Raw genomic sequence first — 21,065 nt, 5'->3', positions numbered from 1 at the left:
GATTAGGTCTGTGATTCATACCCATTCTAATCTCCTTACTTCTCAGTTTTTGGACTGCTCTCTTAGTGTTTACAGTATGGATAGGCTGAGAATGTCCAGATTTTTAAATTCTAGTTCTTTTTTTGCTTAACAATTCATTTCTCTTTTTTCACTTTTTTTTTTTTTTTGAGACGGAGTTTCGCTCGTGTTGCCCAGGCTGGAGTGCAATGGCATGATCTCAGCTTACCGCAACCTCCACCTCCCGGGTTCAAGTGATTCTGCTGCCTCAGCCTCCCTAGTAGCTGGGATTACAGGCATGTGCCACCACGCACGGCTAATTTTGTGTTTTTAGTAGAGACGGGGTTTCTCCATGTTGGCCAGGCTGGTCTCGAACTCCCGACCTCAGGTGATCTGCCCGCCTTGGCCTCCCAAAGTGCTGGGATTACAAGCGTGAGCCACCGCACCCGGCCTTTTCACATTTTACTATAAGCAGTTGGCCGGGTGCGGTGGCTCACGCCTGTAATCCCAGCACTTTGGGAGGCCGAGGTAGGCGGATCACGAGGTCAGGAGATCAAGACCATCCTGGCTAACATGGTGAAACCCCATCTCTACTAAAAATACAAAAAGTTAGCCGGGCATGGTGGTGGGCACCTGTAGTCCCAGCTACTCAGGAGGCTAAGGGAGGAGAATGGCGTGAACCCGGGAGGCGGAGCTTGCATTGAGCCGAGATTGGGCTACAAGCAAGACTCTGCCTCACAAAAAAAAAAAAAAAAAAAAAGCAGTCAAGAGGATCCAAGCTGCTCCTTCAACACTAAATATCCCATATATTTCAAGTTTTCCTCTGAATTGCTCAATCTTTTGTTTAATCTCTTTAAGCTCTTTTTTCCTTTAATCTCACTGTGTAATCTTTAAACAGTGTATGTGTTGTTATTCTAATGTCAGTGTCTGATAATTTCAGTATTTTAAGGCACATTTTTCTCCTTAGCTTCACTGGTTTTCCTTCAAATGTATTAGGGTATAATTGTTTATAATGCTTTTAAATTTTGTTTTGTTTAACATCTAAAGAAATATCCCCCATGGGTACTTCTTTTGTTTTGTTTTGTTTTGGTTTGGTTTTTTGAGACAGAGTCTCACTCTGTTGCCCAGGCTGGAGTGCAGTGGCATGATCTTGGCTCACTGCAACCTCTGCCTCCCAGGTTCAAGCGATTCTCCTACCTCAGCCTCCCAAGTAACTTGGGTTACAGGCATGTGCCACCATGCCCAGATAATTTTTTTGGTATTTTTAGTAGACAGGGTTTTGCTATGTTGGCCAGGCTGGCCTTGAACTCCTTACCTCAGGTGATTCACCCACCTTGGCCTCCCAAAGTGCTGGGATTACAGATGTGAGCCACTGCGCCCAGCTGGTATTTCTTTTTTTGTGTGTGTGAGACATACAAGGTCAGTATAGTAAAAAAATCTATTAAACTTCTAATTAAAAATATAATTTCAAAAGACGTTTCCAATAGCATCAAAAACATCAAATACCTAGGAAAGACAAAATTTCTACACAGAAAACTATGAACCATAAACTGTAAAACATACAAACTATGTATTTATAAAACATATAAACATACAAACTATAAACATTAAAACATATAAACTGTATGTTCATAAAGCATATAAACTATAACTATATAAACTATAAAATACATAAAACATTATTACAAAAAATCATAGCCCTAAATAAATGGAGGCATAGACAGGGCTCATGAATTGGAAGACCATATTTTAAAGATATTGATTCCCCTCAAATTGGTATATGGAATTTGTTAAATTTCAGTTTTAGAAAACTCTTGGCAGGCGCATCTGTGTGGGAGTGTGTGTGTGTGTGTGTGTGTGTGTGTGTGTGTGTGTGTGCGCCTATGGGTATTATTATATTTTTTTAATACTGATGGGATCTCCCTATGTTGCCCACCGCGCCCGGTCTCACACTGGTTTCTTTATTTCTTTTGGTTTTTTTGAGACTGAGTCTTGCTCTGTCCCCCAGGCTGAAGTGTAGTGGCATGATCACGGCTCACTGCAGCCTCTACCTCCCTCAAGTGATCCTCCTGCCTCAGCCTGTTGAGTAGCTGGGACCACATGCCCAGCCAACTTTTGTATTTTTTGTAGAGAAGGGGTCTCACCATGTTGCTCAGTCTGGTTTTGACTCCTGTGCTCAAGCAATTCTCTAGCCTCGGCCTCCCAAAGTACTACATGCCTGTAGGCATGAGCCATTGCACCTGGCCTCAGATTTCTTTTTTTGAGATGGAGTTTTGCTCTCATTGCCCAGGCTGGAGTGCAGTGGCGCCATCTCAGCTCACTGCAACCTCTGCCTTCTGGGTTCAAGTGATTCTCCTGCCTCAGCCTCCTGAGTAGCTGGGACTATAGGCACCTGCCACCACACCTGGCTAATTTTTTGTATTTTTAGTATCACCATGTTGGCCAGGCCAGTCTCAAACTCCTGACCTCAGGTGATCTGCCTGCCTTGGCCTCCCAAAGTGCTGGGATTACAGGCATGAGTCACTGTGCCTGGCCTTCTTTTTTTTTTTTTTTTTTTTTTTGAGACAGAGTCTCGCTCTGTCACCCAGGCTGGAGTAGCACAATCTCGGCTCACTGCAACCTCCGCCTCCTGGGTTCAAGCAATTCTCCTGTCTCCACCTCCCGAGTAGCTGGAATTACAGGCAGGTGCCACCACGCCCCGCTAATTTTTGTATTTTTAGTAGAGACAGGGTTTCACCATGTTGGCCAGGCTGGTCTCAAACTCCTGACCTTAGGTGATCCGCCTGCCTTGGCTTCCCAAAGTGTAGGGATTACAGGCGTGAGCCACCGCACCCAGCCCACAGATTTCTTAAAAAATATTTTCTCCTCAGCTTTACTGGTTTTCCTCCAAGTGTATTAGGGTATAATTGTTTATAACGCTTTTACATTTTATTTTGTTTTACATCTAATTTTGGAAAGTTTCAAATAAGTACAAAAGCAGAGAGAACAATATAACTCAATGCATCCATCACCCACTTCCCGTTACCAATACTCTGACACCATTGTGCTATATACGTCCCACCACTTTTCTTTTTCTGAATTATTTTAAAGCAAATCCCAGACATCATAAAAAGTTCTTAAATATTAGTATTTGGCTGGGTGCAGTGGCTCACACCTGTAATCCCAGCACTTTGGGAGGCTGAGGCAGGAGGATCACTTGAGTCCAGGAGTTTCAGACCAACCTGGGCAATATAGTGAGACCTTTTTTTTTTTTTTTTTTTTGAGACGGAGTCTTGCTTTGTCGCCCAGGCTGGAGTGCAGTGGCGCGATCTCGGCTCACTGCAAGCTCCACCTCCCGGGTTCACGCCATTCTCCTGCCTCAGCCTCCCGAGTAGCTGGGACTACAGGCGCCCACTACCACGCCCGGCTAATTTTTTGTATTTTTAGTAGAGACGGGGTTTCACCGTGTTAGCCAGGATGGTCTCGATCTCCTGACCTCGTGATCCGCCCGCCTCGGCCTCCCAAAGTGCTGGGATTACAGGCGTGAGCCACCGCGCCCGGCCGTGAGACCTTATGTCTACAAAAAATTCAAAAAATTAGCTAGGTGGGATGGCATGTGCCTGTAGTCCCAGCTACTTGGGAGGTCGAGGTGGGAGGATCACTTGAGCCCGGGAGGTCATAGCTGCAGTGAGCTGTGATCACACCACTGCATTCCAGCCTGGGTGACAGATGAGACCCTGTCTCAAAGAGAAAAAGGCCGGGCACGGTGGCTCACACCTGTAATCCTAGAATTTTGGGAGGCCGAGATGGGTGGATCACGAGGTCAGGAGTTCGAGTCCAGCCTGACTAACATGGTGAAACCCCATCTCTACTAAAAATACAAAAATTAGCCGGGTGTGGTGGCACATGCCTGTAATCCCAGCTACTCAGGAGGCTGAGGCAGGAGAATCGCTTGAACCTGGGAGGCAGAGGTTGCAGTGAGCCGAGATTGCACCACTGCACTCCAGCCTGGGCGACAAGAGACGAGACTCTGTCTCAAAAAAAAAAAAAAAGTGAGTTTTCATTGCTAAAAATGAGGTCCTTGAAGGCAAATATAATTATTTCCCTTCCAATATAAGGGCAATATAACCACTATCATATTTGGCACAATTAACAGTAATTCACTGATAGCTTTCGATACTGTGTTCAGTTGCCTCCACTAGTTTCCAAAATGCCTTTTCACAGATGGTTTGTCCAAATCAGAATCCAAATAATGTTATTATGTTATTTTATTTATTTATTGTTTTCGAGACAGGGTCTCAGTCTGTCGCCCAGGCTGGAGTGCAGTGGCGTGATCACAGCTCACTGCAGCCTGGAACTCCTGGGCTCAAGTGATCCTCCCACCTAAGCCTCCTGAGTAGCTGGGACCACAGGTGTGTGCTACTGCACTTGGCTGCCCTCCTTTTTCGTGGTTAGTCTTGTCAGAAGTCTATTAGCTTTGGTTTGCTAATCTTCTCTATTATTCTCTATGGCTATTCTGGTTTATTTTTGCACTTACCTTTATTAATTTCTTCCTTGTTTTTTGGGTTTTCCATTACTTTTTTTTTTTTTTTTGAGACAGAGTCTTTTTTTTTTTTCTTTTTTGTGAGACGGAGTCTCACTCTGTCCCCCAGGCTGGAGTGCAGTGGCATGATCTCGGCTCACTGCAACCTCTGCCTCCCAGGTTCACACCGTTCTCCTGCCTCAGCCTCCCGAGTAGCTGGGACTACAGGTGCCCGCCACCACGCCCGGCTAATTTTTTTTGTATTTTTAGTAGAGACAGGGTTTCACTGTGTTAGCCAGGATGGTCTCGATCTCCTGACCTTGTGATCCACCCGCCTCGGCCTCCCAAAGTGCTGGGATTATAGGCGTGAGCCACTGCACCCGGCCGAGACAGTCTTGCTCTTTTCACCCAGGCTGGAGTGCAATGGCATGATCTTGGCTCACAGCAACCTCCACCTCCTAGGTTCAAACAATTCTCCTGCCTCAGCCTCCCGAGTAGCGGATTACAGGCGGCCACCACCACACCAGGCTAATTTTTGCAGTTTTAGTAGAGATGGGGTTTCGCCATGTTGGCCCGGCCGGTCTTGAACTCCTGATCTCGTGATCTGCCTTCAGCCTCCCAAAGTGCTGTTATTACAGGCGTGAGCCACCAACCCAGCCACGTTTTCCATTACTTTTAAAGAAATCATCTTGAGTTTATTTTATTTTATTTTATTTTATTTTATTTTATTTTATTTTATTTTATTTTATTTTATTTTTTTGAGACAGAGTCTCGGTCTGTTGCCAAGGCTGGAGTGCAGTGGCACGATCTTGGCTCACTGCAACCTCCACCTCCCGGGCTCAAGCAGTTCTCTGCCTCAGCCTCCCGAGTAGCTGGGATTACAGGCGCCTGCCACCACACCCAGCTAATTTTTTGTATTTTTAGTAGAGACAGGGTTTCACCATCTTGGCCAGGCTGGTCTTGAACTCCTGACCTCGTGATCCACCCACCTTGGCCTCCCAAAATGCTGGGATTACAGGTGTGAGCCATCACGCCCGGCTCATCTTGAGTTTAATATCATCTTATTTATTTATTTATTTATTCTTATTATTTTTCAAGATGGAGTCTCGCTCTTGTCGCCCAGGCTGGATTGCAATGGTGTGATCTTGGCTCACTGCAGCCTCCACCACCTGGGTCGAAGCAATTCTCCTCCCTCAGCCTCCAGAGTAGCTGGGATTACAGGTGCCCGCCACCACGCCTGGCTAATTTTTGTATTTTTAATAGAGACAGGGTTTTACCATATTGGCCAGGCTGGTCTCGAACTCCTGACCTCAGGTGATCTGCCTGCTTCGGTCTCTCAAAGCACTGGGATTACAGGCATGAGTCACTTCCCCTGGCCCATATCATTTATTTTTAACCATTCCTGTTTCCGATAAATTATTATTATTATTATTTTTGACATTTGAGTCTTGCTCTGTCGCCTAGGCTTGAGTGCAGTGACGTGATCTGAGCTTACTGCAACCTCCGCCTCCTGGGTTCAAGCGATTCTCCTGCCTCAGCCTCCGAGTAACTGGGATTACAGGTGCATGCCACTGAGCCCGGCTAATTTTTGTATTTTTAGTAGAGATGGGGTTTCACCATCCTGGACAGGCTAGTCTCGAACTCCTGACCTTGAGATCCACCCTCCGCGGCCCCCCCATTTCTTGATAAATTCTATTAAAGATACAAATCTCCCTCTAAGAACTATTTTATCTGTGTTTCACGAATTTTGATGTATTTTCATCATTTAGTTCTACATACTTGTTAATTTCCTTTATTACTTCTTCGTGATCATGGTATCTTCTCCCCTGCCAGGTAAGTATCCTTTATGAGTTCTTATTTAACACAATACAAATCAAGAGTTTTGGTTTTATTTTGCTTTTTTTTTTTTTGTACCTTCTTAGTTTCCCAAGGTAGGAGTTTTTTGTTGTTGTTGTTGTTGTTGTTTTAGTACTTTTTAAAAAAACTCTGTGGAGGCCAGGCCCGGTGGCTCACGCCTGTAATCCCAGCACTTTGGGAGGCCAAGGCAGGTGGATCACGAGGTCAGGAGATCGAGACCATCCTGGCTAACACGGTGAAACCTTGTCTCTACTAAAAATACAAAAAAGTAGCCGGGCGTAGTGGTGGGCGCCTGTAGACCCAGCTACTCGGGAGGCTGAGGCAGGAGAACGGTGTGAAGCCGGGAGGCGGAGCTTGCAGTGAGCCGAGATGGCGCTACTGCACTCCGGCCTGGGCGAGAGAGCAAGACTCTGTCTCAAAAAAAAACAACAACAACAAAAAAAAAAACTTTGTGGAAATGTAGGCCAGGTGTGGTGGCTAACGCCTGTAATCCCAGCACTTTGGGAGGCCAAGGTGGGCAGATCATGAGGTCAGGAGTTCGAGACCAGCCTGGCCAATATGGTGAAACACCGTCTCTACTGAAAATACAAAAATTAGCTGCTCATGGTGGCAGGTGCCTGTAATCCCAGCTACCCAGGAGGTTGAGGCAGGAGAATCGCTTGAACCTGGGAGGCGGAGGTTGCAGTGAGCTAAGATCGTGCCTCTGCACTCCAGCCTAGGTGACAGAGGAAGACTCCATCTCAAAAACAAAAAAAAAAATTATAATAAACTTTGTGGCAATGTAGTTACTGATTTGTAACTTCATCCTGTTGTGGTCAGAGAAGATCCTTTGTATGGTATCTGTCTTCTAAAATCTGCTGAGACTTGTTTTGTGGCCTAACATATGTTCTCTCCTGGAGACAGTCTGGTGGACACCTGAGAGGATGTGTGGTTTTGTGCTGTGAGATCCCGGTATGGGCAGAGTCCACCTCTGGAAGGCCATTGAAGCCACCGGTTCATAGTAGCTTCTGTGCACGTTTTGTGGTGCCCTAAGGTAGTGTCTGTGCTGGCACTCGGTGGGGCTTCATTGTGCTAATCACGAGGTTTCCTGTTTGCAGTGTGCCTGCCAGTGTAGAGCCGGTGGAGCAGCTGGGCTCGGCGCTGAGGTTTCGCCCTGGCTACAACGACCCCATGTCAGGGTAAGTAAAGCCTGCTGGCTGGGTGCATCTTCCTGGCAAAGGTGACAAGAGGGCTCAGGGGGGCCAGCGTGCATCTGGGGGACTGGGATGATTCGGTCATTGGGGTGGAGCCCAAGAAACTGTCACCATATCTGACCACAAGGACACTTGCTCCTTATGCTGTGAAGGTGTCTTCATTAGTGTGCTGGGGTGGTGGGGACGTGGGCGACTGTGGTCGGGGGTTGACAATTGAAGGGCCAGGGGTCGGGGGTACATTGACCTAGATGCTGGGTTGAGTCAGCAGATGACTGATGGGTCCCGATGGGGGCAGGAGTGACAGAGAAGGGGCTGTAGTGGGCATGCGATGATGGTAGATGGGGGCGGGTATATTGTGATTGGGCATTGGTGACAATGGTGATGGTGATGGGGTGATGGTGGTGCTGGCAAGCACATGGTAATGGGGTGATAACGATGGGGAGAGGTCCTGGGACAACCAATGATGCCACAGTTCCTGTGTGAAGCTTTGTGGGTCATGGTTACTGTGTCAGGACTCTCCTCTCAGGGAACCAAGGAGCAACCCCAGCCCCCAAACCCCAGTCCCCTTGGCTGGGCTCCGGCCTGTGTTATTGCCACCGTAACAGGAGTTGTGACATCTTCCTGGAGGTGGAATGGGTGTGCAGCCACTAGGGTGGGCTTTCCTGGCTGGGTCTGTTCCACTTGCTGTCTCCCCTCTGCCCTGGTGGATCTAGAAGCCGCTTAAAGGAAAGGTCTGCCCAGGAGGGCAGGGTTTCCCCTTTGGAGGAAGAGACCTTGGGCTCTGGGCCTGAGTGGGGGGCTTGGGTTCTTGTTTTGCCCCATCCCATCCTGTAGGCCCAGGCAGGTGTGGGGCCTCACTGGCTACAGCAGAATCAGGGCAGGGCTCCTGTGCGTGGAGGAGGGGAAGAAGTGCAGCTGTGCCCCTCCTCAACACCTCAGGGCTGGTTGGAGCCTGAGATCTCTACAGGCCTTCCCCTCCACGTCCAGGAGCCCAGGAGCCCAGGAGCGGCTGTCCTGCCCTGAGGCCCAGGATTGTGGGCTTTCAGATGGCCCCGTGGGAGATGCCTATGCCCAGCCTGTGTGGGCCTGGAGGCAGTCCAGGAGTGGGCCTCGTCCTGAGGACAGTGGGCATCACAGAGGGTTCTGGGAGCGCTGGGGACCGAATGGAGTTTTAGGAAGACCACACTGGCTGCTCTGTGGAAGATGGAAAGAGCAGATGGGGTGGGTGTGGGAGATGGGAAGTCATTTCTGTAGGAGGTGGCCTCAGGCGGCTTCCTGGCCAGAGGCGCTGGAGGCCAGAGAGAGCCAGAGAGAGCCAGAGCTTGGTGGGGATAGGTGACGATGGAGACTTACATTCAGCAGCTCCCGCAAGGTAGGGTGTGGAGGGAGTGGGAAGGAGCAGGGGCTGGACACTGGAGGAGGGCAGGCTTGTGGTGAAGTGCGCTGTGGAATGGAGATTTCACACCACGGAGTCCATGGCACCCTGGGCAAGAGCGAAGGCAGTGGAGCAGATTGAAGAGCAGTTGGAAATTGTATGCTGGTTGCAGGCAACTCCTTGGAGAGTTTTGGCCGTGAATGGATGAGGAGTAAGGCAGGCATTGAAGCTGGGCACAGTGCCACACTCCTGTAGTCCCAGCTACTTGGGAGGCTGAGGCAGGAGGATCGCTGGAGGCCGGGAGTTCAGGGCTACAGTGAGGTATGATCCTGCCTGGGAATAATCCCTGCACTCCAGCCTGGGCGACCCCGTGTTTTTTGTTTTTTGTTTTTAAAATGGAGGCCGGGCGTGGTGGCTAATGCTTATAATCCTAGCACTTTGGGAGGCTGAGGTGGACAGATCACCTGAGGCCAGGAGTTCAAGACCAGCCTGGCCAACATGGTAAAACCCCGTCTCTACTAAAAATAACAAAAATTAGCTGGGCGTGTTGGCGGGTGCCTGTAATTCCAGCTACTCTGTAGGCTGAAGCAGGAGAATCACTTGAACCCAGGAGGCAGAGGTTGCAACAACAAAAAAAAGGAGTTGGAGAATCCATGTGAAGGGTTGTTCTGTTTCTTTTTTTTTTTTTTTCTCAATGTTATAGATTTGAGCTGGGACAGCAAGGAGGAGACAGTGCGGAACAAGCTCCCAGAGGGGCATAGGAGGAGGAGTGGCTTCCTGGGGTTGTGGCAGCAGGGAGGTGACTGGGGCCAGCTCAGAGGCACCTCTGACTCCCCAAGGTGTGCATGTGGGACCTGTTCTGTTAGCCCAGCTGCCGCCGTGGTGTGCATAGCACTGGGCCTCGTGTGCTGTGTGCTTGGCGTGCCCTGCTGCCTCCTGCCCCAGGCTATTTTGCCCATGCATCGAGAAGAGCAGGTGACTGGAGTGATGCTCCCCCTCCCGCGCCTCATGTCATCTCTTGTCCTCTGCTTTGTTCTGAGCCCCAGCTCATGCCTAGGACCTGCTTTATAAAGGTGCAGGAGCCAAAGAAGTGGGTGCTGGGAGGAGGGGAGGGGGACAGGGTCATCAGTGACTCCTCTCTTTTGAACTCTCTCAGGTGGCTGCCTGTCTGGGTCCCAAGGAGACATCCTCTGCTGGGCATCCGTGTGCTGCCTACTTGGCCAAGGGCACTGTTTGTCCACTGAAGAGTTGGCTCCTTGTTGAGGGCCTGGCCCCTGCTGTCGAGGCCATGGCCAGGAGCTCAAAAGAAACCAGGCAGGGGAAAGACCCCAGGCCAGGAGCCCCACCCCAGCTCTGCCCCACTCTCTGCCACTGACCCCTCCTCTCCTTATTTTGGGACCCTTGCCTCTGGCTGTCTCCCTCTGGGCTACTTTTTTTTTTTTTTTTTTGAGATGGAGTTTCTCTCCTGTTGCCCAGGCTGGAGTGCAGTGGCACAATCTCTGCTCACTGCAACCTCCGCCTCCTGGGTTCAAGCAATTCTCCTGCCTCAGCTTCCTGAGTAGCTGGGATTACAGGTGCCGGCCACCATGCCCGGCTAATTTTTGTATTTTTGGTAGAGATGGGGTTTCACCATGCTGGCCAGGCTGGTCTCGAGCTCCTGACCTTGTGATCTGCCCGCCTCAGCCATCCAAAATGCTGGGATTACGGGCATGAGCCACTGCGCCCAACCTGGGCTACTTTTTGAGTTCCCTAGGCATGAGGCAGCAGGCTGGAGCCTGGATCCAGATGGGCCCACATCTGCCTGGCCCAGAACCCCTGCCGCAGGAGGATGCCACCCATGGCAGGGGTTATAGTGTGGCCCTATTTGTGGGCTCAGGGTTGGCCCAGGTCTTCTGCCCCCTAGACTTTGGCAAGTGAATCTCTGTTTAATGGTGAGTGGCTCCAGCCATTCTTGGCTTGTTCACTCCCCAGATCTTCCTTAGTCTCCTGGTTGTTTTGGATCCTACTGTCATGTCCTCTTCCCAGCTCCTTGCACTCACAGGACTGTCGGGCAAGACTGTTGGGTTTCTAAGCACCGAATGGCAGAAGCTCTGGCTGCAGACCCCAAGGAGGCCACCACTGACCCTCTGCTGTGACTCCACTGCCACAGTGCAGGAGAAAGGGAGAGAGGCCCATTAGGCGAGGTGTGGCCACAGCCCCGGTGCTACCTCCCAGCCCTCAAAGCGTCCTTTCTGTGGTTCTCAGGCCCTCAAGCCTGTCTGGGGCCTTGCTGACACCAGGGTGGGGGTGCGGGTATCCCAGGTCCAGAGCCAGCCTGTTCACAGTCTAAGGTTTGGAGTCTTCCATTTCTTGGAGGCAGCCCAGTTCTCCCCAGGCCCTACAATCCTGCCCAAACTCCCTGCCGGGGTGGCTGCCCCTCTGCCTTCTGCTCCCTCCTGCTTGGGCTGACTCTGCCTTTTGAGCTTGGCCCCAGCCTTGGGAGACCCCATTCCTTCCTCTCGGAGGTGTAGTTCCATTGGTACTGTAGCCACGTGTGGCCTTGTACCCTAGCCCCGCTCTGCAACCACCCCTTGAATGTTGCTTGGTTTTCTAAGGTCACCGTGCCTGGGTGGGGTCTCTGAGTGAATTTATTCATTTACCTGTCCAATATTTATCGATTAATTCACAACATTATGCAAAACTTTTTTTTGTTGAGCACTCACTATATGCTAGGCACTGGAAATACAGTGGTGGCCAAAAGCTGTATTGGATGATAATGGTACAAAGCAGGGGCAAGACGTAGTTGATCAAATGCTCACACACAACAGAGTGTGTGTTTATGAACTGAAGTAGAAAGGAATTTAATTCCGTGCGGGCATGTGCTGAGGGGCCTGGCCTCTTCTGCATGGTGGGGGAGGTGCTCCTGGGGAAGTGACCTGAGGCCTGAGGGGTGAGCAGGAATGAGTTAGGTGTGGCTGAGATGAAAGGAGGAAAGGGCTGAGCTGGCAGGAGTATCTGCATGTGCAAAGGCCTTGAGCAGGACACAGCATGGTGCTTTCAAAGCTGAAAGGAGGGGGATGGGACTCAGCACAGAGGTTGAAGGAGAGGGGGCAGTTCCAGACCACACATGGCTTTGTGGGCCTAATAGGGAGTTTTATTTTATTTAAAATTTTAATTAAAGGCCAGGCACGGTGGCTCAGGCCTGTAATCCCAGCACTTTGGGAGGCCAAGGTGGGCAGATCACCTGAGGTCGGGAGTTCGAGACCAGCCTGGCCAACATGGTGAAACCCCATCTCTACTAAAAATACACAAATTAGCCAGGTGTGGTGGTGCGCACCTGTAGTCCCAGCTTCTCAGGAGGCTGAGGCACGAGAATCACTTGAACCCAGGGAGGCGGAGGCTGCAGTGGGCTGAGACTGCACCATTGCACTCCAGCCTGGGTGACAGAGAAAGACTCTGTCTCAAAAAAAAAAATTAAATTAAAAAATAAAATTTTAATTAAAGATTAAAAATTAGCCTGGGCAACACAGTGAGACCCTGTCTCTACAAAAAATAAAAAAATAGCCGAGTGTGGTGGTGCATGCCTGTGGTTCCAGCTACTTGGGGGACTGAGGTGGGAGGATCACTTGAGCCTGGGAGTTTGAGGCTGCAGTGAGCTGTGATCGTGCCACTGCACTCCAGCCTGGGCAACAGAGTGAGACCCTGCCTCAAAAAAAAAATAATAATAAAATTTCCTTTATTGTAAGTTTCACTGTCTGGTGAGACAAATCCCAGATTTTTCTTTTCTTCCTCTTCTTCTTTTTTTTTTTTTTTGAGACAGATTCTCACTCAGTCTCCCAGGCTGGAGAAAGCCTCCTGAGTAGCTGGGATTACAGGTGCGTGCCACCAAGCCTGGCTAATTTTTGTATTTTTTGATAGGTAAAGAAGGAGTTTTGCCATGTTGCCCAGGCTGGTCTCGAACTCCTGGGCTCAAGCTTCCCAAAAGCCTCGGCCTCCCAAAGTGCTGGGATTGCAGGTGTGAGCCACTGCACATGGCCTCTTTTCTTCTTTTATTGTCAACTATAATACATACACAGGAAAGCACAGATACACCCAGTTTAACATGTAATTATAAAGCAAATTCCTTTGTAATCGCAAGAGCTACAGGAGCCATAGCCGGCGTTTGAGCAGGTGGTGACATGATGGACCCTGCATGGTGGCCCCAGTAGGGTGGCCGGGAGAACATGGGGAGACAGATTGGAGAGAGTGCTGGTGGGAGAGGAGGAGCTGAAGGGACAGGCTGGACTTTGCTCCTTGCATGTGTGTCAGCCAGGGCACCAGGGTCGCCCTCTGGGCCTAGATGGATGCAGAAGCTCCTCCTGGAGGCTGGTGGAACAGGGCCGGTGGGTTAGGTGGAAGTAGGGGTGGGGGTGCTGCTGAGCTAGAGTGTGGTTGGGGCCCACTGAGGCTGGGGTGGCTCTTAGACCCCCTAGTGGCCAGGCTGCATTCCGAGGTCAGGCCCTGCAGGCTTGGCTCAGGGAGGCAGCTCTGGGAGGCAAATGGGGCACCTCTGCTTCCCCTCCTCCCCGGCCCCCGCCCCTTGGCTCCTTGGCTGCTAGCCGGCTGCTGGGCGGGGCCATCCTGTGTCTTTAAGAAGGTGGAACAGGGCTTCGCGTCTGTGCTTCCTGTGGCTGACGTCATCTGGAGGAGATTTGCTTTCTTTTTCTCCAAAAGGGGAGGAAATTGAGACTGAGTGGCCCACGATGGGAAGAGGGGAAGCCCAGGGGTACAGGAGGCCTCTGGGTGAAGGCAGAGGCTAACATGGGGTGAGCTTGGGCGCCATGCTGCGTGTGTGTGTGAGAGACAGACACTGAGAGATCTCTGGAGGGATGATAACGGCCTTGCGGTCGCGTGTCATTGATGGCGTGTGAATGTGTGTGCGTTTCTCCATTCCTGTCTCTGGTTGGGCCGGAAGACACCTGTAGTCTGCTGGTCCTGTTTTAGGGCCTTGTCCTGGACGGCCTGGGGCTGATGGCTCCTGCTTTGAGAGTCCTGAGGGGTGCTTTTGAGCCTGGAGTCTTTAGCTCTGTCCCTGGGCTGTGCTGTGGGGCCCTGCTGAAGTTGTGCAGCCCCAGGGCGGGGTAGGGTGGGACCCACACCCTCCTTGGGCCTCTGTTGGGCAGAGGCTGCTGGGGGATGCTCTACAGCTAACAAAGCTCCTAGAGTATTTGAATGTGTTTGATGCAGTTACCAAGCATTTGCCTTTTGTTGGAATAAAGCTTGGGTTGGGCATGGTGGCTGACACCTTTTAAAAAAAACTTATTATTTTTTATTTTTTTGGAGACAGAGTCTCGCTCTGTCACCCAGGCTGGAGTGCAGTGGCATGATCTCGGCTCACTGCAACCTCCGCCTCATGGGTTCACGTGATTCTTCTGCCTCAGCCTCCCCAGTAGCTGGGACCACAGGCACGTGCCACCACGCCCGGCTAATTCTTTTTTTTTTTGGTATTTTAGTAGAGATGGGGTTTCACTATGTTGCCCAGGCTGGTCTCAAATTCCTGACCTCAGGCGATCCGCCTGCCTCGGCCTCCCAAAGTGTTAGGATTAGGATTACAGGCATGAACCACTGCGCCTGGCCTATTTATTTTATTTTTTAATTTTTTGAGACGGAGTCTCCCACTGTTGCTCAGGCTGGAGTGCAGTGGCACAATCTTAGCTCAGTGCAACCTCCCTCCTTGGGTCAAGCGATTCTCCTGCCTCAGCCTCCTGAGTAGCTGGGACTACAGTCTTGCGCCACTACGCCCTGCTAATTTTTGTATTTTTAGTAGAGACGGGGTTTTACCATGTTAGCCAGGGTAGTCTAGAACTCCTGACCTCAAGCGATCTGCCCACTTCGGCCTCTCGAAGTGTTGCCACCGCGCCTGGCCAGTTTTTTATTTTTATTTTTTATTTATTTACTTTTTTGAGACGGAGTTTCGCTTTTGTTGCCTAGGCTGGAGTGCAGTGGTGTGATCTCGGCTCACTGCAATCTCTGCCTCCTTGGGTTCAAGAGATTCTCCTGCCTCGGCCTCCCAAGTAGCTGGGATTGCAAGCACCCACCATCATGTTCGGCTAATTTTTTTTATACTTTCTCGAATTCCAGACCTCAGGTGATCCACCTGCCTTGGCCTCCCAAAGTACTGGGATTACAGGTGTGAGCCACCGCACCCAACCGTTTTTTATTTTTTAAAATCTTTTATCATCCAGTACAAAATGTAAGGCTGACAGTTTTTTTTTTTTTTTTTTTTTTGAGACAGAGTCTCACTCTGTCCCCCAGGCTGGAGTGCAGCGGTGCGATCTTGGCTCACTACAACCTCCACCTCCTGGGTTCAAGCGATTCTCCTGCCTCAGCCTCCTGAGTAGTTGGGACTACAGGCGTGCGCCACCACAACTGGCTAATTTTTGTATTTTTAGTAGAGACGGGGTTTCACCATGTTGACCAAGCTGGTCTCAAACTGCTAACCTTGTGATCCGCCCATCTCAGCCTCCCAAAGTGCTGGGATTACAGGCATGAGTCACCTCACCCTGGCCACGCTGACAGTTTTAATCTCAGCACTTTGAGAGGCCGAGGAGGGAAGATTGCTTGAGGCCAGGAGTTGGAAACCAGTTAGGTAACATAGTGAGACCCCTGTCTCTGCAAAAATAAATGTGGTAGTGCATGCCTGTGGTTCCAGCTACTGGGGAGGCTGAGGTGGGAGAATCACTTGAGCCTGGGAGGTGGAGGCTGCAGTGAACTGTGATCACATCACTGCACTCCAGCCTGGGCAACAGAGTGAGACCCCGTCTCAAAAAATAAATTAAAAAAGAAAAAGAATGAAGCTTGGCCTCTGCAAACACGGCAGGGTGGCTAGTAAGGGGCTCTGTCTGCATTTGGAAGTCAGGTTTTTTTTTTCTTTCGTTTTTGAGAGAGAGTTTTGCTCCTGTCTCCAGGCTGGAGTGCAATGGCGTGATCTTGGCTGACTGCAACCTCTGCCTCTCGGGTTCAAGCGATTCTCCTGCCTCAGCCTCCCAAGTAGCTGGGATTACAGGCACCCGCCACCGTGCCCGACTAATTTTTGTATTTTTAGTAGAGACAGGGTTTCACCATGTTGGCTAGGCTGGTCTCGAACACCTCACCTCAGGTGATCCGCCCTCCTCGGCCTCCCAAAGTGCTGAGATTACAGGCATGAGCCACTGCCCCCGCCTAGAAGTCAATTTTGGTGAGCTTCCCAGCCCAGGGCCTGCTTTCTCAAAGGGCAGGCCCTCTGGCCTCCTGCCTCCAGGCCTCTGTGTCCTCCCCTTGGCTCTTGGCCCTCTCACCTGTGGAAGTGGCCATGCAGGTCAGAGGTGGGGGACCCAGGGGTGTGTGTGACCCCTGGCACGGTGCTTGGCACACAGCAAGCTTGCAGGCAGAGGCAACTGTCCTTATCACTCAGGGGCCAGCCTCCCTGCCCTGGGGCTGTCGTGGAGTGCAGGGGAACACGGGGCCTCCTGTTGTGGCCACACTGGCCTCTGCCCTCCTGGGGCTTCTCTCTGTCTTCACCCTGTGCTTTGTGAGCCATGTTATCTTCACTGTCTGCCTCCTACACTGGACTGGGCTCCCAGAGGCCAGGGCTGGCTGTCTTGCCCACTGTTAAGTTTTTTGACTCAAATCACAGTGCCTGGCTTGTGGCATGTGCCCTATACCCATCTGCTGATCAGTTGGTTGTGAGGTGGACAAGATAGATGTATGTGTGTGGGGGTGAGACTTGAAGAGCTTCCTCCCGTGCCTCTGAGGGTGGGACAAGCGGGGGAAACCCAGGGAGAGACAGTTACAGAGACTCACATATACCCCAGTTTACACAAGAGGAAACAGATTGAAACAGGCGCAGGCCACCCGACAAGGAAGTAGCTATAACTGTATTGCCCAGACCCCTTCTGGCAAGAGGGGCATACCTTGGGAAGGGGTGGAGTGTGGATGCTGGTCTGGGGAGGGGCGAGGTGCCCCGGGTCACGTCTAGCTCTTTGGCAGGTTTGGAGCGACCTTGGCCGTTGGCCTGACCATCTTTGTGCTGTCTGTCGTCACTATCATCATCTGCTTCACCTGCTCCTGCTGCTGCCTGTACAAGACGTGCCGCCGACCACGTCGTAAGCGTGCCCACCCTGCCCCACTGTGACCCCCTGGGGTGGTAAGGGGAGCTGACCAGGCTCTGCTTTGGCTAAGCTGGAGGGATGGGTGGCAAGCCTGGCCCTCAAGACCTGGGGAGATGGAGGGTCCTGACTGGAATTCTCTTTGCAGCGGTTGTCACCACCACCACATCCACCACTGTGGTGCATGCCCCTTATCCTCAGCCTCCAAGTGTGCCGCCCAGCTACCCTGGACCAAGCTACCAGGGCTACCACACCATGCCGCCTCAGCCAGGGATGCCAGCAGCACCCTACCCAATGCAGTACCCACCACCTTACCCAGCCCAGCCCATGGGCCCACCGGCCTACCACGAGACCCTGGCTGGTGAGTGCCCCTGCCAACTCTAGCCCTGCCCGACTTCCCGAGTCTCTGCCAGCATCCCTTGGGCACCCATCCCAAACTACATCACTCAACAGGCCTCTGCCCCTTTCTGCTCGCCTGCCACTCACACGGCAGCCCACCATGCTCACAGCCAACCAGGGTCCTCTCTGCTTTCAGAAGGAGCAGCCGCACCCTACCCCGCCAGCCAGCCTCCTTACAACCCGGCCTACATGGATGCCCCGAAGGCGGCCCTCTGAGCATTCCCTGGCCTCTCTGGCTGCCACTTGGTTATGTTGTGTGTGTGTGTGAGTGGTGTGCAGGCGCGGTTCCTTACGCCCCATGTGTGCTGTGTGTGTCCAGGCACGGTTCCTTACGCCCCATGTGTGCTGTGTGTGTCCTGCCTGTATACGTGGCTTCCTCTGATGCTGACAAGGTGGGGAACAATCCTTGCCAGAGTGGGCTGGGACCAGACTTTGTTCTCTTCCTCACCTGAAATTATGCTTCCTAAAATCTCAAGCCAAACTCAAAGAATGGGGTGGTGGGGGGCACCCTGTGAGGTGGCCCCTGAGAGGTGGGGGGGCTCTCCAGGGCACATCTGGAGTTCTTCTCCAGCTTACCCTAGGGTGACCAAGTATGGCCTGTCACACCAGGGTGGCGCAGCTTTCTGTATGATGCAGATGTGTCCTGGTTTCGGCAGCATAGCCAGCTGCTGCTTGAGGCCATGGCTCATCCCCGGAGTTGGGGGTACCCTTTGCAGAGCCAGGGATGTGATGCAGGTGAAGCTTGGGATCTGGCCAAGTTGGACTTTGATCCTTTGGGCAGATGTCCCATTGCTCCCTGGAGCCTGTCATGCCTGTTGGGGATCAGGCAGCCTCCTGATGCCAGAACACCTCAGGCAGAGCCCTACTCAGCTGATACCTGTCTGCCTGGACTGTCCCCTGTCCCCGCATCTCCCCTGGAACCAGCTGGAGGGCCACATGCACACACAGCCTAGCTGCCCCCAGGGAGCTCTGCTGCCCTTGCTGGCCCTGCCCTTCCCACAGGTGAGCAGGGCTCCTGTCCACCAGCACACTCAGTTCTCTTCCCTGCAGTGTTTTCATTTTATTTTAGCCAAACATTTTGCCTGTTTTCTGTTTTCAAACATGATAGTTCATATGAGACTGAAACCCCTGGGTTGTGGAGGGAAATTGGCTCAGAGATGGACAACCTGGCAACTGTGAGTCCCTGCTTCCTCACACCAGCCTCATGGAATATGCAACTCCTGTACCCCAGTCCAGGGTGTTCTGGCAGCAGGGACACCTGGGCCAATGGGCCATCTGGACCAAAGGTGGGATGTGGGGCCCTGGATGGCAGCTCTGGCCCAGACATGAATACCTCGGTGTTCCTCCTCCCTCTATTACTGTTTCACCAGAGCTGTCTTAGCTCAAATCTGTTGTGTTTCTGAGTCTAGGGTCTGTACACTTGTTTATAATAAATGCAATCGTTTGGAGCTGCTGCCCCCTTTCTTCCTGGCCTCGGCTGCTGGGATTGGAATCAGGCTGTACTCTTTCCATCCATTTGGGCTTCTCTGTGTTTTCCCTACTTTTACTGGGCTCAGATAGTTGACCATCCTGCTAGGGAAAGTGAGGGACAAACACTATGCCCTCCTCCCCAGGTCCCTGGGTGTGGGCAGAGGTCTGTGCTGCCAAGAAGGGTAGGAGCCAATTGACCACTCAGTGCTATGGGGGGGTGGGGGTCTTTATTCGTCAGATTTTCCTTCTTGGCCTACTCCCCAGGTGTGGTCAGGGATAGTCCATACAGTGTGGCTACTGCCAAGGTCAGGACGGCCAGCAGACCCAGTGGGGCCAGCAGCCCCTCCCTGGGTAGGGCTCCAGGGTCCTTCACTGGAGGAAGATCCTTGGGTCCCCTGCTCTCTCCAAGGCTGGGACTAGTGTTCCTGGTTGTGGCCAGGTGTGCAGTGACTGTGACAGCAGATGGTCTTGGCTTGGTCCTAGCAGAGGCTGTGATCCCATACATGGGCCTGATGGTGCCGAAAGGCCTGGCGTGAGCATCCACCCACCGCAGCAGGGCCTGTGGTCTCCACTGACAGATGCTGAGCAGGGCCAGGACGTCACCCTCAGCCGTGTGCGAGTCTGGAGGGGACTGCCCATACAGGCGTGTGTAGATGCTGCCTAGGCTGTAGCTCTTCCTTGGGCCGTGTTCTGAGGGGCTGCTTGCTCGCTCCAGGGCCTTCAGCGCAGTGATGCTATCCACACAGAAGGCACCATCCAGAGCACTGGTGAGGCCCAGCATAGCCAGCTCTGCTTGGAGCAGGGGGAAGTCGTAGCGGTCACCATTGTGTGCCACCAGGCACCAGGGCTGTGGCTGGCGCCGCAGGAAGGCTAGGAGCAGGTTGGCCAGGTTGTCATCGAAACATTGACGCCCATGCGCTGCCAGCACAGCTGTGCTCAGACCTGTGATCTCGCTGGCTGCAGGGCTGCAGGCCTTCCCCGGAGCCACACACAGGGAGAGCTTGTCTACCACACGCGGTGGTGGAGGAACTGTGGGAGGTGGCCCCTGAGAGGTGGGGGGGCTCTCCAGGGCACATCTGTGGACAGCCAGCAGGCACAGCTCCGTGACCTTGGGCTGGGAGAAGGGCAAGCCAGTGGCCTCCATGTCGAAAAAGATGAGGGTCTGCATGGGCCCCGGGGGCAGGGCCTGCGAGCCCATGGTTGGGTAGGTACCTGCCGCTGAGCCTGGGGAGGAGCATGGGGTGGGTGTGTGAGTGCCCAGTGTTAAGATCCGAAGGGGAGGGAGTGGGGTAGGGGGTGGGCAGAAGCACATCTCAGGCCTTCCCTGCACAATCCTGCCCTGTCTGCGAGCTCCAGGGCCCATTTTCAGGCAGGAAGTTGGAGAGGGTGAGGTGGTTTCCTTAGTGGGACCAGCACATTTGACTGAGAGGGGCTCCCTCTTCACATGACTCGGCCCCTCCCCTAGTGCCCCCTTAGTCTGGGGTGGGGGAACCCATGGCCCTCCTGCCCTGTGCCATCCCATTGGGGGGCCACACTCACCGTAGCAGGCAGGCAGGCAGGCAGGCAGGCAGTAGTGACTCGGCTGCACACTCTCCCGCGGCTCTTGCTGGCAGCAGTGGCGGGAAGTGAAACTTGGCGTGGGCCCGCCTACAAGCCCACGTGAGCCAGGCCCGCCCTGCTCGTCAGCCTGCCTGGTCTGTCCCTCTCACTACCATCCGACCCCCGCCACACCCACTCCCCCGCTCCCGGGGGATCCCAGAGGCCTTCCAAGATCCATAGCTGTGGCCTGCTGGTGGCACAATGCACCGGGGCCATCATACCAGTGACAGGCAGCTGGAAGGACCAGGGCAGTGGTGCCAGACCAGCTCCCAGTCTTACACACTGCTGGGAGCCCCTGCTGCGGCCCTTTCATGCCCACCTGTGGGTCCCAGTTTCCCAGGCTTTCCTGGTTTAGGCCTGGGCCAAGAGCCACCTCCTTCCCTGCCACACAATGGTTTCTTCCCATGGCCCCAGCCCAAAGCAATGACTCAGGACAATTCCACAGGCAGGGCAGGGCTCCTTCCTCAAGGCAGATCAGTTACCATGGGGACGGGCTCAGCAACAGCCAGGGACAGGAAGAAGGATCCCAGCCACTCAGGGTCCGGGTCCTGCTCCACCCCTCCCACTCC

The 21,065-nt window shown here is 52.6% G+C and overlaps 2 protein-coding genes across 3 annotated transcripts in view; one reads left to right on the top strand and one right to left on the bottom strand.

Moving 5' to 3' along the window:
- SHISA5 (shisa family member 5) overlaps positions 1-18,875 on the top strand; it is a 35,078-nt gene extending 16,203 nt beyond the window's left edge. The window contains exons 3-6 of one of the 2 annotated variants that reach the window (XM_019023474.4): positions 7,453-7,533; positions 16,910-17,025; positions 17,177-17,389; positions 17,564-18,875. In XM_019023474.4, coding sequence (XP_018879019.3) covers positions 7,453-7,533; positions 16,910-17,025; positions 17,177-17,389; positions 17,564-17,643 — 490 coding nt within the window. In that variant the 3' untranslated portion in view covers positions 17,644-18,875. Of the gene's footprint in view, positions 1-7,452; positions 7,534-13,389; positions 13,708-16,909; positions 17,026-17,176; positions 17,390-17,563 lie in introns of those variants that run through there. The other variant, XM_019023473.4, reaches the window with a different exon arrangement.
- Positions 18,876-19,105: 230 nt separating this feature from the next.
- Positions 19,106-20,990, bottom strand: TREX1 (three prime repair exonuclease 1). The gene is made up of 2 exons (XM_063703760.1): positions 20,437-20,990; positions 19,106-20,121 (listed from the first exon to the last, which is right to left on the bottom strand). Exon 2 carries the CDS (start codon positions 20,093-20,095, stop codon positions 19,151-19,153), a length of 945 nt encoding a protein of 314 aa, XP_063559830.1. The 5' UTR covers positions 20,096-20,121; positions 20,437-20,990; the 3' UTR covers positions 19,106-19,150.
- Positions 20,991-21,065: the final 75 nt, after the last annotated feature.

The sequence above is a fragment of the Gorilla gorilla genome, chromosome 2 (assembly GCF_029281585.2).
Source record: "Gorilla gorilla gorilla isolate KB3781 chromosome 2, NHGRI_mGorGor1-v2.1_pri, whole genome shotgun sequence".
NCBI lineage: Eukaryota > Metazoa > Chordata > Mammalia > Primates > Hominidae > Gorilla > Gorilla gorilla.
The sequence above is the reverse complement of the archived record's forward strand: the minus strand, read 5'-3'. Positions and strand labels throughout refer to the sequence as shown.